General features: G+C 56.6%; 5 protein-coding genes across 5 annotated transcripts in view; 2 read left to right on the top strand and 3 right to left on the bottom strand.

Moving 5' to 3' along the window:
* The window catches only part of CHGG_10332 (uncharacterized protein), a gene marked incomplete at both ends in the record, with an annotated part of 3,065 nt that extends 800 nt beyond the window's left edge, over window positions 1–2,265 (bottom strand). The window contains 2 exons of the mRNA XM_001228258.1: window positions 12–2,197; window positions 2,253–2,265. Coding sequence (XP_001228259.1) covers window positions 12–2,197; window positions 2,253–2,265 — 2,199 coding nt within the window. The remainder of the gene's footprint in view (window positions 1–11; window positions 2,198–2,252) is intronic.
* A 1,341-nt stretch (window positions 2,266–3,606) lies between these two features.
* CHGG_10331 (uncharacterized protein) lies at window positions 3,607–4,569 on the top strand (the record flags this gene model as incomplete). The annotated part of the gene is made up of 1 exon (XM_001228257.1): window positions 3,607–4,569. The coding sequence occupies one exon, from the start codon at window positions 3,607–3,609 to the stop codon at window positions 4,567–4,569; it is 963 nt and encodes a 320-aa protein (XP_001228258.1).
* Window positions 4,570–5,361: 792 nt separating this feature from the next.
* Window positions 5,362–7,869, bottom strand: CHGG_10330 (uncharacterized protein; the record flags this gene model as incomplete). Its single annotated transcript, XM_001228256.1, has 5 exons — window positions 5,362–5,949; window positions 6,002–6,060; window positions 6,115–6,874; window positions 6,928–7,429; window positions 7,595–7,869. The coding sequence occupies 5 exons, from the start codon at window positions 7,867–7,869 to the stop codon at window positions 5,362–5,364; spliced, it is 2,184 nt and encodes a 727-aa protein (XP_001228257.1).
* Window positions 7,870–9,137: 1,268 nt separating this feature from the next.
* Window positions 9,138–9,943, bottom strand: CHGG_10329 (uncharacterized protein; the record flags this gene model as incomplete). The annotated part of the gene is made up of 3 exons (XM_001228255.1): window positions 9,138–9,594; window positions 9,657–9,763; window positions 9,905–9,943. The coding sequence occupies 3 exons, from the start codon at window positions 9,941–9,943 to the stop codon at window positions 9,138–9,140; spliced, it is 603 nt and encodes a 200-aa protein (XP_001228256.1).
* A 395-nt stretch (window positions 9,944–10,338) lies between these two features.
* Window positions 10,339–11,493, top strand: part of CHGG_10328 (uncharacterized protein) — a gene marked incomplete at both ends in the record, with an annotated part of 2,188 nt that continues 1,033 nt past the window's right edge. The window contains one exon of the mRNA XM_001228254.1: window positions 10,339–11,314. Within this exon, the coding sequence (XP_001228255.1) occupies window positions 10,339–11,314 (976 nt within the window). The remainder of the gene's footprint in view (window positions 11,315–11,493) is intronic.

The following is an 11,493-nucleotide window of genomic DNA, read 5'->3' as shown; positions in this document are numbered from 1 at the left end:
TCAGTAAATACTATCCCCCGCCGCGCTCCATCCTCCGGTCTCCGAAAAGATACGCGCCTCATGCAGTACCCGCCAGGGCCCTGTGTCATGCGCTTCTCGCTGCCGTAGCATATGACGACGGCGTCGACAATCCCGCTCAGAATACCCTCCATCGCGCCAAGGATGCCCCAGCCTATGAAGCTGGCAACCAGGCCCACCACATACGCATAGGCGCTGCCCCGCATGCCGAGCCCATTCCCCTGGTCAACTTTCAGCTGCCGGGCGGTCATGACCCAGCCCGCGAAGCCGAGAGCAATGGCCATGATAAAGCGCGTCGCGTGCAGGATTAGCTTCGCAAGCCGGTATGGCAGTAACGGGGAGTGTCTGTTGTTCTTGGGGAGCGACGCCGGTGTGAGTGTCGTGGTCGGCCGCTGTGGTGCGATGAAGTCCATCTGACTGAGCCCCTTGGCCGATATGGCCAGCGGTTGTGAGTGGATAGCCGCGTAGGTCAAGGTCAACGGGTTTGTGAGGGCGGCAATGGACGTCGGGATGAACGAGAAGACAAACATGCTGAGGATGTTAGCCAGCCGCCGAGGCAGCACCAGCAAGGGAAGTCGGATGGCGAGGGCCAAGATCGTCGACATGCTGATGGTTCCGAAGACAGTCGTCAACGCATGGCCTAGGGCGGCCGACACGACTTCCTTGGATGACGGGGCCGGCACCGCGTTACGGTGGAAGTACCACTGGGATACTGTCGCCGCCGTAGTGCTCCGCTGCACACCCGAGATGATGGACAAGGTCCAAATGTACATGAGAACGAAGTACACCCCGAGCCACCAACTTGACGTGCTGATGATGAACTTGGCAAGCCGGCTCGAGAAGCTCCCTCCCAGAAAGACCCTGGTGAACATGAGTAGCCACACCCAGGTCCAGACCACCACCACAACGAGGCATGCCATGCCAACCAGGACGAGGGCCGAGTTCGCAGCCAGAATACGGCTCGAAAACTCAAGAATGCCAACCGCCGATTGAATCGCGTGCCGTCCCTTGTATACCAGATAGACCCAAACCACCGCAGAGATGGCGGGGACGCTAGCCGCCCACCGCATGACGGTATCTTGGAGGCGAGTGCTGCCATCGGTTGACTGGTAGCTGGAGATGAAAGGATATAGCGAGAAGGATATCAAGACCACCGGTACCGCAATCATAATGAGAGCCACTAGAGGTTTGACGAACGATCGCAACGCCGCAAGCCAGACGAGGGAGACGATAATGGATACCAGAGTATCAACAGCCAGCAGGTGGAAGGAAGCCCGCAAGGTAGTGTAGATGGTATCCCCTAGCGGCCCGTCCCCACGGTCCGTGTGCAGCATGACCAACACGAAAGTCGAGAACAGGGACGCTTGGGCAATCAAATAGAGCCAAGCGAAGAAGGCGTCGTGCTTAAAGATTTCGCCCTCGATAATCGGCGGGGCCGGCGCGTCGTTCAAATTTGTGTCCACTGAGAGCCCGAGTTCCGAATCGGCCGCCGAGTCCCTCCTCTGCATGCGTGTTGGCGCAGTTGTAGACTGGAACTTCTGGAACGCTGGCGGGTCGTTATCTCCCGTAGTTTCTACAAGGAGATCTTCGGGCGGTTCGCTGCCGGCGATGGTAGATTGGAGGGCGACATCCTCCATCCCCCTGTCTTCGTCACTCTCCCCGGATGTTCGTCGATGACTCCTCTTGCTGCCTTCACCCATGCTTTCTCCCGGTATCCGACGGGAATGGCCCTTTCTGCCATTCCAACTGCTCTTGATACCCAGAAGCCGTTCACCCAGCGTTGAACTCTCGACATCGTGGCTCCGCTCTAACGATGCGCGGCTCTCGTCATTGTCCGTCTCAGCGCTTTCTTCGAGTCGGCTCGCGGCAAAGACGCGCCGCGACCGTTGAAGCGCAAATAGATCCGCTGCCTCCTCCTCATCATCGTCGTCGTGCTCAAGGGTGGCCTGAAATAACGGCGCGTCGTTGGTAGCGTAACGTGAGCTAAAGGTGGCTAGGTTGCCGAACCGTGAGCCGCTGGGATTATAAGGATTCCCACCGCCCCTCCCCAAGAAAGCCCGCCCTCCCAGCCGCGACCCTCGACTTTGCCAGTCGGTCGGCCGAGCCGCTCTGTCCCCGTTATCCGTCCCGGCGAAGTTAGACAGTCGTGACTGTGATTGCGCGAGGAACTTGGAGGCGTCTTCGCGTGGCGAATTAGCGACGTACGGGCGTGCGAAACACGGGCGCGGACTTACATTCGGAAAACATGTTTGCGTATTCCCGTCACCCCCGCGGCGAGAGCGCTGACTTCCACAAACGGTCTTCAAGTTGGCGAAAGCTCAGTAGTGCGGAGACTCGGCGGGGGGCCGTCGGACTTGGGGGAAGGGGTTTGCGGGGTGATGGGTCGGATCGCGTGGTGTTGGCCAATATGTTGGGCCGCCGATGTAATGATGATCCGGTTTGGGTGTCAGCGCCTCAGGGAATGCTTCTCTCCCGCAAAACTGCGGCGAAGAAAATGGTGTTATATTCGATATATCCCTTTGAAGCCAATAGGTTCATGACTCCAGACCAAGTTCTTTTATTGAAGATGGAAAAAAGCATTTACAGGGCGAGAATGAGCACAGGCAGCCACTGGCTGGGGGTTTGCTCACGAGGCGGAAGCGACCACCTGGGGTGTGACTAGAGTCGGTGACCAGGCTGGGGACCCACTGACCAATTCCGATGCGGGCGAAACATCCTTGTAGATATGTAGCTAGAGAAGTGCTGCGTCTGGGGAAACACTGATTGATGCATAACTAGCTTGGTAATTGTCTCGCACACACCCGCAAGAACCGAAGAACTTCGTCTGGATCTTCTCTTTCAGACGAGAAAAAGCCAGAGACAAAAAGAAATGGAAGCTACACTACATCACCCTCTTCAAATAGTCTAGCTCCGATGTATCTTTGTTAAGTAGAGGAGTTCTGACAAAGACCGGAGTGAGCCCCATGATGCAGCTCGCATTGCCCGGGCCGCTTTACTAAGGCACACTAATGCCGGCGGCGCCAAGGGTCGTTATCGGGCAGTTGCGTCACTGATAGCCGACCTGTCAGCTGCCGATCCAGGCCTGCTGATCGTTGCTTGGTGGAACATCGGAGCTCCTAACCGCTGGTGTCCACCATGGATTGGCTGGAGCTCCCTGTAGCTGCGCTGCAACTCAACGACCGCCTCAGCCTAAGTGTAACTTCTGGAGGCTGCCCGAACACTTGTGATTCTCTTCTTGTTGATAATCAACCTTCAACCTGCTCCTATCTTTCGATTGCTGATACTACCATCTTCACATTATTGGACCTTTCCCGAGCTTCAACGGGTTTCAGCGGAACAAGAACCCTCGTCATTGCCGTGAATTGCGAAGCGCAAGCCCGGGAAAGCAACTAAACGCCAGGAAACGCCATCAAATGCCAGCCTACGACTACGAAGCCAGCTCGCAATACCACCGATAGCCTGTACACGCAACTCCCTCGTCAATTAGGCATTTGACTCGTCATAGCCGATCAAGGCAGCGCTCATCGCCGACCAATTTCCCGCTTCCAACCCCGCCGTCAACCGCACGGCCCTCCAACCTCCATCTCCATGTCCTCCGCTCCGTGGGACTACATCGCAAAGCTAGTCTGCATCGGCGATTCAGGCTGTGGCAAATCCTCTTTGACGATTCGTCTGTGCGAGGGACGCTTCGTTCCCCATCATGATGTAACAATCGGCGTGGAATTCGGATCGCGCATCGTGCCGGTCGGGCCGCCCTACTCCAGCACCATCACAGCCGCCGCCTCCTCCCGATCACCCCCCTCACCAGACGGAAATAACAACGGCGATGGCACAACAACAAAAACCAACGCAAGCGAAGCAGGGGGCCTCCCACCACCACCAACCATCCCCGTCGAGAAGCAGGCCAAGCAGCAGCAGCCGCCACAGCCGCAAAAGCACATGAAGCTCTCGCTCTGGGATACAGCAGGGCAAGAGACATACAAGTCAGTGACGCGGTCGTACTTCCGCGGCGCGTCGGGCGCGCTGCTCGTCTTCGACCTCACCCGTCGCGCCACCTTCCAGCACGTCACCGACTGGCTCAACGACCTGCGCCAGATCGCCGAGCCGGACATCGTGGTCGTGCTCGTCGGCAACAAGGCCGACCTCGCCTCCCCCGACGCCCCCGACGACGACGACGATGCCGACAACAACGCTGCCGCCTCAAACACAACACCGGCCGCGGGCAGCACATCGGCATCGGCATCAACCTCGGCAGGAAAAGGGAACAACAAGCGGGAAGTCACACGGCAGGAGGCAGAGGAATGGGCGCGGCGCAACGGGGTGCTCGAGTACGTGGAAACGAGCGCCAAGAGCGGCGCCAACGTCGAGATGGCCTTCATGCGGGTGGCGGAGCGCATCTTCCAGAACATCCAGGCGGGCAAGTACGACCTGAACGACCGGCGCTCCGGCGTCAAGGGCCCGAGCGCGGGCGGCGCCGGGTCCGCGGCGGCGGCCAAGGCGGTCCGGCTGACGAGCGATGCGGGGAAGGGGTTGGGGGGCGGGTGTTGTTGAATGGGGGTGGGTGGGTTGATGTATTAAGGCATCCTCGCGGTAGTGTATCATGAGTGGATGAGGATGGGCGGATGGGTGGTAAGGTATTTAGCATGGAAGCTAGAACTGGGAGGAGGGCCGGTCGGGGATTTGCATTGTATTAATAGTAATGATAAGTACCTAGGAAGCGGACGAGAAATACCGCTGGGTTTGAAAGGAACAAACACACACATATGGACATACCAGCGAGGGAGTGAAACCAGCAAGCGTATAAAAAGCAGACAAGACCAGCGGCTCACTTTTAGGTATAGAGGACATCCGTTGTAGCATCATCACGGAGTAGTTCGTTCTAAATTAGAGAGACATAACACCTCATGTTGGATCTAGCAAACCCCGTCTAACAAAAGAGAGAGACCAAGCCCAGGAGTTGAGTAGACGGACGTATTAGAGTGTGGTGCGGCCCTGGGTCTGTTTACTCCGGCACAGTAAGTCGCACAGCATGTCGCCATAGCCCTCCCCTGTGCGTCCAAACCCGTCCCACCGCATAATGCATTGGTTGCGCTTGTTTCCCAGTCGCCCAACGCCACCCAGTCCAGCCCAGTCAGCGCTGTAAATAGTCGAGGAAACACTGACGAGAGATGAGATGGCAAAGTCGGTTCAATCAGGCTGTCGGATTTCCGTTCCGCTTCTCCCCACTCTAGACAGACATCGTACACGCCAAATGACAAATGACATTAGATTTCCCGACCCTTCTTATGCCTTCCCCATCTCCATTTTTTCTTTCGTTCCCAATCCTTGTACATATTGGCCCGCTCAGGCATCCGACATCCGCCAGGTGTCGAACCACTTCATGTAGCCGTACTGCTTGTTCGATCCGGTCATGCCCCAGCAGATGGGGATGAAGTAGATGTACAGACCGATAACGGTCGCGTCGAGCAGGGCATAGACACCCCACTGCACGGCGGCCTTGCGGTTCCGGAGGAACCAGTCGGACAGGAAACCAAAGGTGAGGATGGCAAAGTACAGCGCCGGGTAGTAGTGGTGGACGTAAGTGACGCGGGCCATGATGACGAAGGGCAGGTAGTGCAGGAACCAGCCGATGACCGGGTACAGGCCGGCGTAGTGGATCTGGTCGATCTCGGGCTGCGAGAGCTCGCGGTAGCCGCGCTGCCAGCGCAGCGTGTACCAGACAACGAGCAGGGCGAAGATGCCGAGGCCGGCGGTCGAGCCCCAGTAGACGAGGGGGTTTCCGAGAAGGAAGTACTTGACGATCTTATCATCCCAACCGCACATGCGAAGGCCGACGTGCAGGATCGGCCACTGCCACCACTGGGAGGCTAGGTCGTCCTGCTTGTCGGGGTCGGGAACGAGGGCGTTGTTGGAGGTCATCATGGCAACGTTCTAACGCTGTTAGCGAATGTTATAGGGGAACGGCCAACGTGGGGAGGCTTACGAGATGGATGAAGTCCTTCAGGAAGGGGGACTTGTACTGGCCAGGGTCACCAGGGGGCACTGATCACCGTTGTTAGTATCACTCGCCAAGCTGGTATCAGGATCAGTGCTTACGCTTCTCGTTGATATGCGATTCAATGTTCCAGTGCGTGTAGGTGTCGCGCGGGTTGTTCTCTTTGGTGCAGGTAACCTCGATTTGCTTGAAACCCCACTGGGGCAGGTTGGTGTTGCCGGCGCGGAGATAGCAGCCCATAACCTCATGCTTTAGGCGGAAGCCGGTGGTAAGAGTGCGAACCTTGCTCCGATCCCGAGACGCGGCGTCGCTGACGACCTCAATCCTCCAGTGGTCCTTCGCGTCGCCGATGGTGGCGTTGCCATAGGACGAAACCTCCCATTGAGACTTGGTGATAGGCGCAGCGATCTGGTGCGAGTGCAGGTTGCGGCCGGTCTGGGCATGGAGCAGACGGACGACCTCGCCATCAGCGATGAAACGAGGGTCAGCCTCGGCGTCATAGGGGGTGTCACCGCGGTTGGGGTAGAAGAACCAGTTGTTGTTGGCATCCTTGTGGTGATAGCAGGTCACCTGCTGCTGGCCGGAGCCCTCGGGGTACGTCTGGACGTGGGAGTGGAGAAGACCGCCGCCGTAGCCCATGTTCTTAATGGTAACCAGCGAGCCGTAAGCAACCTCCAACGGGCTGTCCCTGCCGACCTCAGTGCCCCGGAGATTGGCCTGGAAAAGCGAAGACATCTGAGCGTCGCCGGGGCCGCTGTTAGTAAGCACGGCGAAGTGGATAGCAAAACTAAGCAGATAGACGAGTAGCGGCAGGACAATGAGGCCGACGACGCGGGCAGCAACGTGAGCAGCCAATTCGGTCTGTACTGGATTAGTCTTGACGTCTCGGCAGGAATTACGCAGGGTTCACCTACCACAGGCATCTTGGTATCTCCAAACTTGTTCCACAAGTCCTCGATGGTGTATAGGCCAACAAGAGCGGTGACAAAGAGGCCCACCAGCTTGATGCTGGTGACGAAACCAATGCTCAAGCCAGTCATGAACAGCCAGAAAAACCACTCGGGCTCGAAGCTGTTCCTGCGCTGGCCGTGGAACTTGGCCCAGCAGAGGGTGGTCGCAACAGTGCCGAAAAGCAGCATCGAGTCGAGAAGGATAAAGCGGCTGATGGTGGTGTACGAGTTTTCACAAAGGACCATGAGAGTAACAAGCCAGACGGCAGCGCGCCTGAGATTGAGCTCTTTGGCGGTCCAGTAGGCCATCGGCACACAGATGGCGCCCCAGAAGGCGTTGAACTGGCGCATGAAGGTGTAGTTGATCTCGGGCGGGTAGGTCTCACCCGACTTGAACTCGAAGGATCCATTGTAACCGGCGAGGTATCCGCTGAGGCCGACGAGGAGCTTACCGGCAGGGGGCTGGCTTCAGGTTAGTCGAGGCTTGGAGCGTTCTGCGTAGAGGAGAACTTGCATGAACGTCGAAGTAGAATTCGCGCTTCAAATAATGGCTACCGAACTTTCCGAAACTGTTGGTGAAAAGATTAGCGAGGCCTTGTACGGAGAAATGGAGGATGGATGGTCAACTCACTGAGCTTCGTCCCACGTAACAATGGGTGAAAGGCCAATCTTGTAGAGGCGGGTAAAGAAGGCGAGGGCAGTGAAGACAATCGGGGCAATGACCCATTCCCACTGATCAAGAACCTCAAGGAACGATGGCTGCTTCTTCGCCTTCTTCTTGTCATCAACGGGCTGGACGGGCGGAACGCCAACCTGCTGCGGCGTGCCCGGGATGTTGCGTCTCCTGGCCGCATCGCCAAGGTCGGCGCCGGAGACGACAGCGGCCCTGTCGGATCCAGAAGCCATGGTGTTTGGTGTTGGTGCTGTCCTTCTTCGTTGTTTTGCGCAGATCGGGACGAATTGAGATGTTGCGTCTCAGGGGTCGCGACGGGCCGCGGTCTTGATATGCGCTGTGGATAATAAAACGGGGTTAAAACGAGCGTGTCGAAGCAATCGAAGTCAAACCGGTAAAAGCCGCTGCGAGCGAAGCTACCAACGGTAGATTCGCAACCCAGCCGACTTGTGTCCCCTAAAATTCAAGGAAACACGATGAAAGGATGAATGATGAAGAATTAGAATCACTGCCTCCTCGCTGTCGAGTCGAGCTGGCAAGAAAGAGCTGAGCTGAGAAAAAAGGGGATACGATGCATGTAACTTCGTGGCCTTTTTCGCCCGTTAGGGAGCCTCCCGCTCGGACTTGGCATCCCCATCCCTGTCTCCCTCTCAGCCCAGATCCATTTGGAAACAGCCCGCCCCTGTCAAAAGGCTGCGGATCGTCAAGCCACAACCTACGGCCAAAAAATTTCGTACTCGAAGAGATGGAAATAGAGTAAAAGGGTCACGCAAAAAGAATTGGGTAAAAATAAAAGCTGTGGAAGAAATGAGCTTTTCTAAGTTGCCGCCTGATGTTTTGTGTTATTTCTACAAACCATAGGACAATTGGGAGTTGGGCTTTCCGCATCTCCAGTCCAGCTTATTCTGCCCGGGAAGGTGCCACTATTCGTCTGACAACGTTCCATTGCACATGGCGGGTTTCTATTTTCGAAGATTTGATTAAAGGAGTATATTACGCTCAAGGTTCTTATCGAGATGAGAGCAAAGCCAATGCTTTCACTCAGTATCAGCAGTTTTGTTTAAGTTCTCGCGTCGTGACGTTGCATTTCCGAACTCAGGGTTCGATTGCACAAATCGGCGTTCGCAACATGAGCATGCGTAGACACCTGTATGTCAGCTTCAACGTTGAACCTTACTCCCTAGGGATGTATCCCGCCCATGTTCTGAGAGAAGAGATTCGATGTGAGAGGTGAGCATTTACCAAACCGAGTGTGTTATACAAGAGAGACGGGATGAGAGCACCCCCAAGAAAGGGTCGTACTTCAAGCGGGAATGGGCGTGTTTTGCTATCGGACAAGCATTGTGCAATTATATTGACGACAACTAGCACAAACTCCTGGCAGGGCCTTGCGAGAACCAAAACTCTTTCTCGTTGGCTCAGGATATTGTACAACTGATATACACCAGAAACTCCTTTATCCCCTATCCCCCCTCCCCCCCACACCAACCCAGCCAAGCTCTTAGAGAGCCGCCTTGATAGCAGCTGCCTCGGAATGGGCCTGCGCAATCATTTGCTTCTCCCTCTTTGCCGCCTCGTTCTGCTTCCTGACCCGCTCCCGATCGATGGCACCTATCGCCTTCCTGTCCTCGATTTCGCGCATGAGAGCCTCATCCTGCGGCGAGACCTTAATTGGCACGGCACCGCTCTTATCCATAAACTCCTTGAATATCGCCTCGGACCGCCGGTCTTTCATATCGATTGTGAGTACGCGCTCACCTGCGGCCGGCGCGGGTGCTTTGGAGAAACCGTCGGACGACGAGCTGGGCATCGGGGAATCCGAGGCGAGTGTTGCCCCCGGTTCACGGAAGTAGATTGACAGCGTGGCGGGGCCGTCCTGGTTGTGGGAGCGGTTGACAACCATGGGTATAGTCGGGTTCCAGTACTTCAACCGCGGTAGGTTCTGGCGCCAGACTTTCCTATTTCGATGTGTGAGACTTGGTGGGTGAGGTGCACGGCAACATGGTCGGGTCGTTCGTACCTCGGCCCCAGATGGCCCCCGTTGAACTTGTGAGCAAAGTCCATGTGTATCCGTGTCACATCCTGCGGGAGAATCGCCGCTCCGGGTCCATTCCTTATCCAGACGAGCTGGGGGGGTCAGTACCGTCGGTTGGCGGGGTCGGAGGTGAGGTGATCGATAACGAACGGGGAGGTGCGGAGTTTACTCTACCTTCTACGACACCAAGTTAGCCAATTGGTCGCAAACTAGAAAAGACTAAAATAACTTACTTCTGTCAGACGGTTCGCACGGCGGAGGACACCCACCATCTTGAAATACTGTGAGCCAGCGAGCTCAAGACAAACTAGGTGGATGTGGACGTTTCGGTATCATGCGCCGAGGTGGCCGCTGCTCAGAATCCCCGTAAATTTTTGGGCCGGACTTCTGGAACCTCTGATTCACCGCTTTCGTTGCCTGCCGGGGGCTGTCCCCCCTCCGATTTGGAGACATGGGTCAATTTGTCAGTTTGAGGTGGGGCACCATTCTCTGTGCCTGCCGCAACCCCTGCTAGAAGTTTCGGCACAAGAATTTCGATGTCGATGCGAGACCCTCGAGCTTGAACTCACCAGCCGCCTTGAGGAACCTTGCGCAGTGTGGGCTACTCAATAGCCCGACCAGTCGATAAGTCGGCAAGTCGGCCTACTCCCAAAAGCATTCATCCGTCATGGCGCCGGGACGTGCCCTACACTCAAGATGGCTAGGAAGGGTCTTCAACATTGAGCGCAGAGCTACGCCATCAGAGGTACCGCTGTATCTTTGCCCTGCATTTCGGTCACTTTCCACTGAGCACGCGACACTCCGCCGGTCATACCGAGCAAAAACGAGCCCCGTCCGAGTACGACGGTTGCATACGGAAACCGTCGCATCTGTCAACGTAGAACCGCTCGCTTTAAACAACCAACCCACCAAGACACTACCTCTACAATGCCACGGGTGCGGCGCCTTGTCGCAAACCACGGTCCCCGACGAGGCCGGTTACTACGATGTATCACGGAAGGCGGTCAAGCGGTATCTGGGTTTGATGCAGGAAACGGACGAGGAGAAACCCCAAGAAACCGACCAAATCGTACAGCAAGCGCTGCAGTCAGTCGATGTCGAAGCCCTAGAACGGCAGGGCATCAACCTCAAGGCGCTATTGCCGGAGCGCGAACCCGTGGTCAAAGCCGCGCCGGCGGTAGAAAAACCCCCCCTTTGCGACCGTTGCCACACCTTGATCCATCACGCCTCCGGCAACTCGATCTACCACCCCAGCATCGAATCCCTGCGCGACACTATCGACGAGTCGCCGTACAAGCACAACCACGTGTACCACGTCCTAGACGCCGCTGACTTCCCAATGTCCCTGCTCTCAAAGCTCCACGGTTTGTTGGATGTCACTTTGCGTACCCAGAACCGCCGCTCAAAATCAGTCAAGTACCAACACGGGAGGAGGATTGAGATGAGCTTCATCATCAGCAGGTCCGATCTCTTGGCACCCCAGAAGGCTCAGGTGGACTCGCTGATGCCATACCTCAAGGAAACATTGCGGGAGGCACTCGGCAGGGTCGGCGGGCGTGTCAGACTTGGGAATGTTCACTGCGTCAGCGCGAAGAGGGGTTGGTGGACCAAGGACCTCAAGGAGGAGATCTGGAAACGCGGCGGTGCCGGGTGGATGGTGGGCAAAGCCAACGTGGGGAAGAGCCAGCTCTTCGAAGCCGTCTTCCCCAAGGGCAGGATGGATTGGGAAGCTCCCAAGCACCAAATCTCGGTCAACGTCTACCCGAAAACAGAACCGCAACCCACGTCAGACCCAACCTCAGAAGCGGCCGAAGCAAGCACC

Source organism: Chaetomium globosum, genomic scaffold (assembly GCF_000143365.1).
Source record: "Chaetomium globosum CBS 148.51 scaffold_7 genomic scaffold, whole genome shotgun sequence".
NCBI lineage: Eukaryota > Fungi > Ascomycota > Sordariomycetes > Sordariales > Chaetomiaceae > Chaetomium > Chaetomium globosum.
This window is presented reverse-complemented; position numbering and strand designations above follow the sequence as displayed.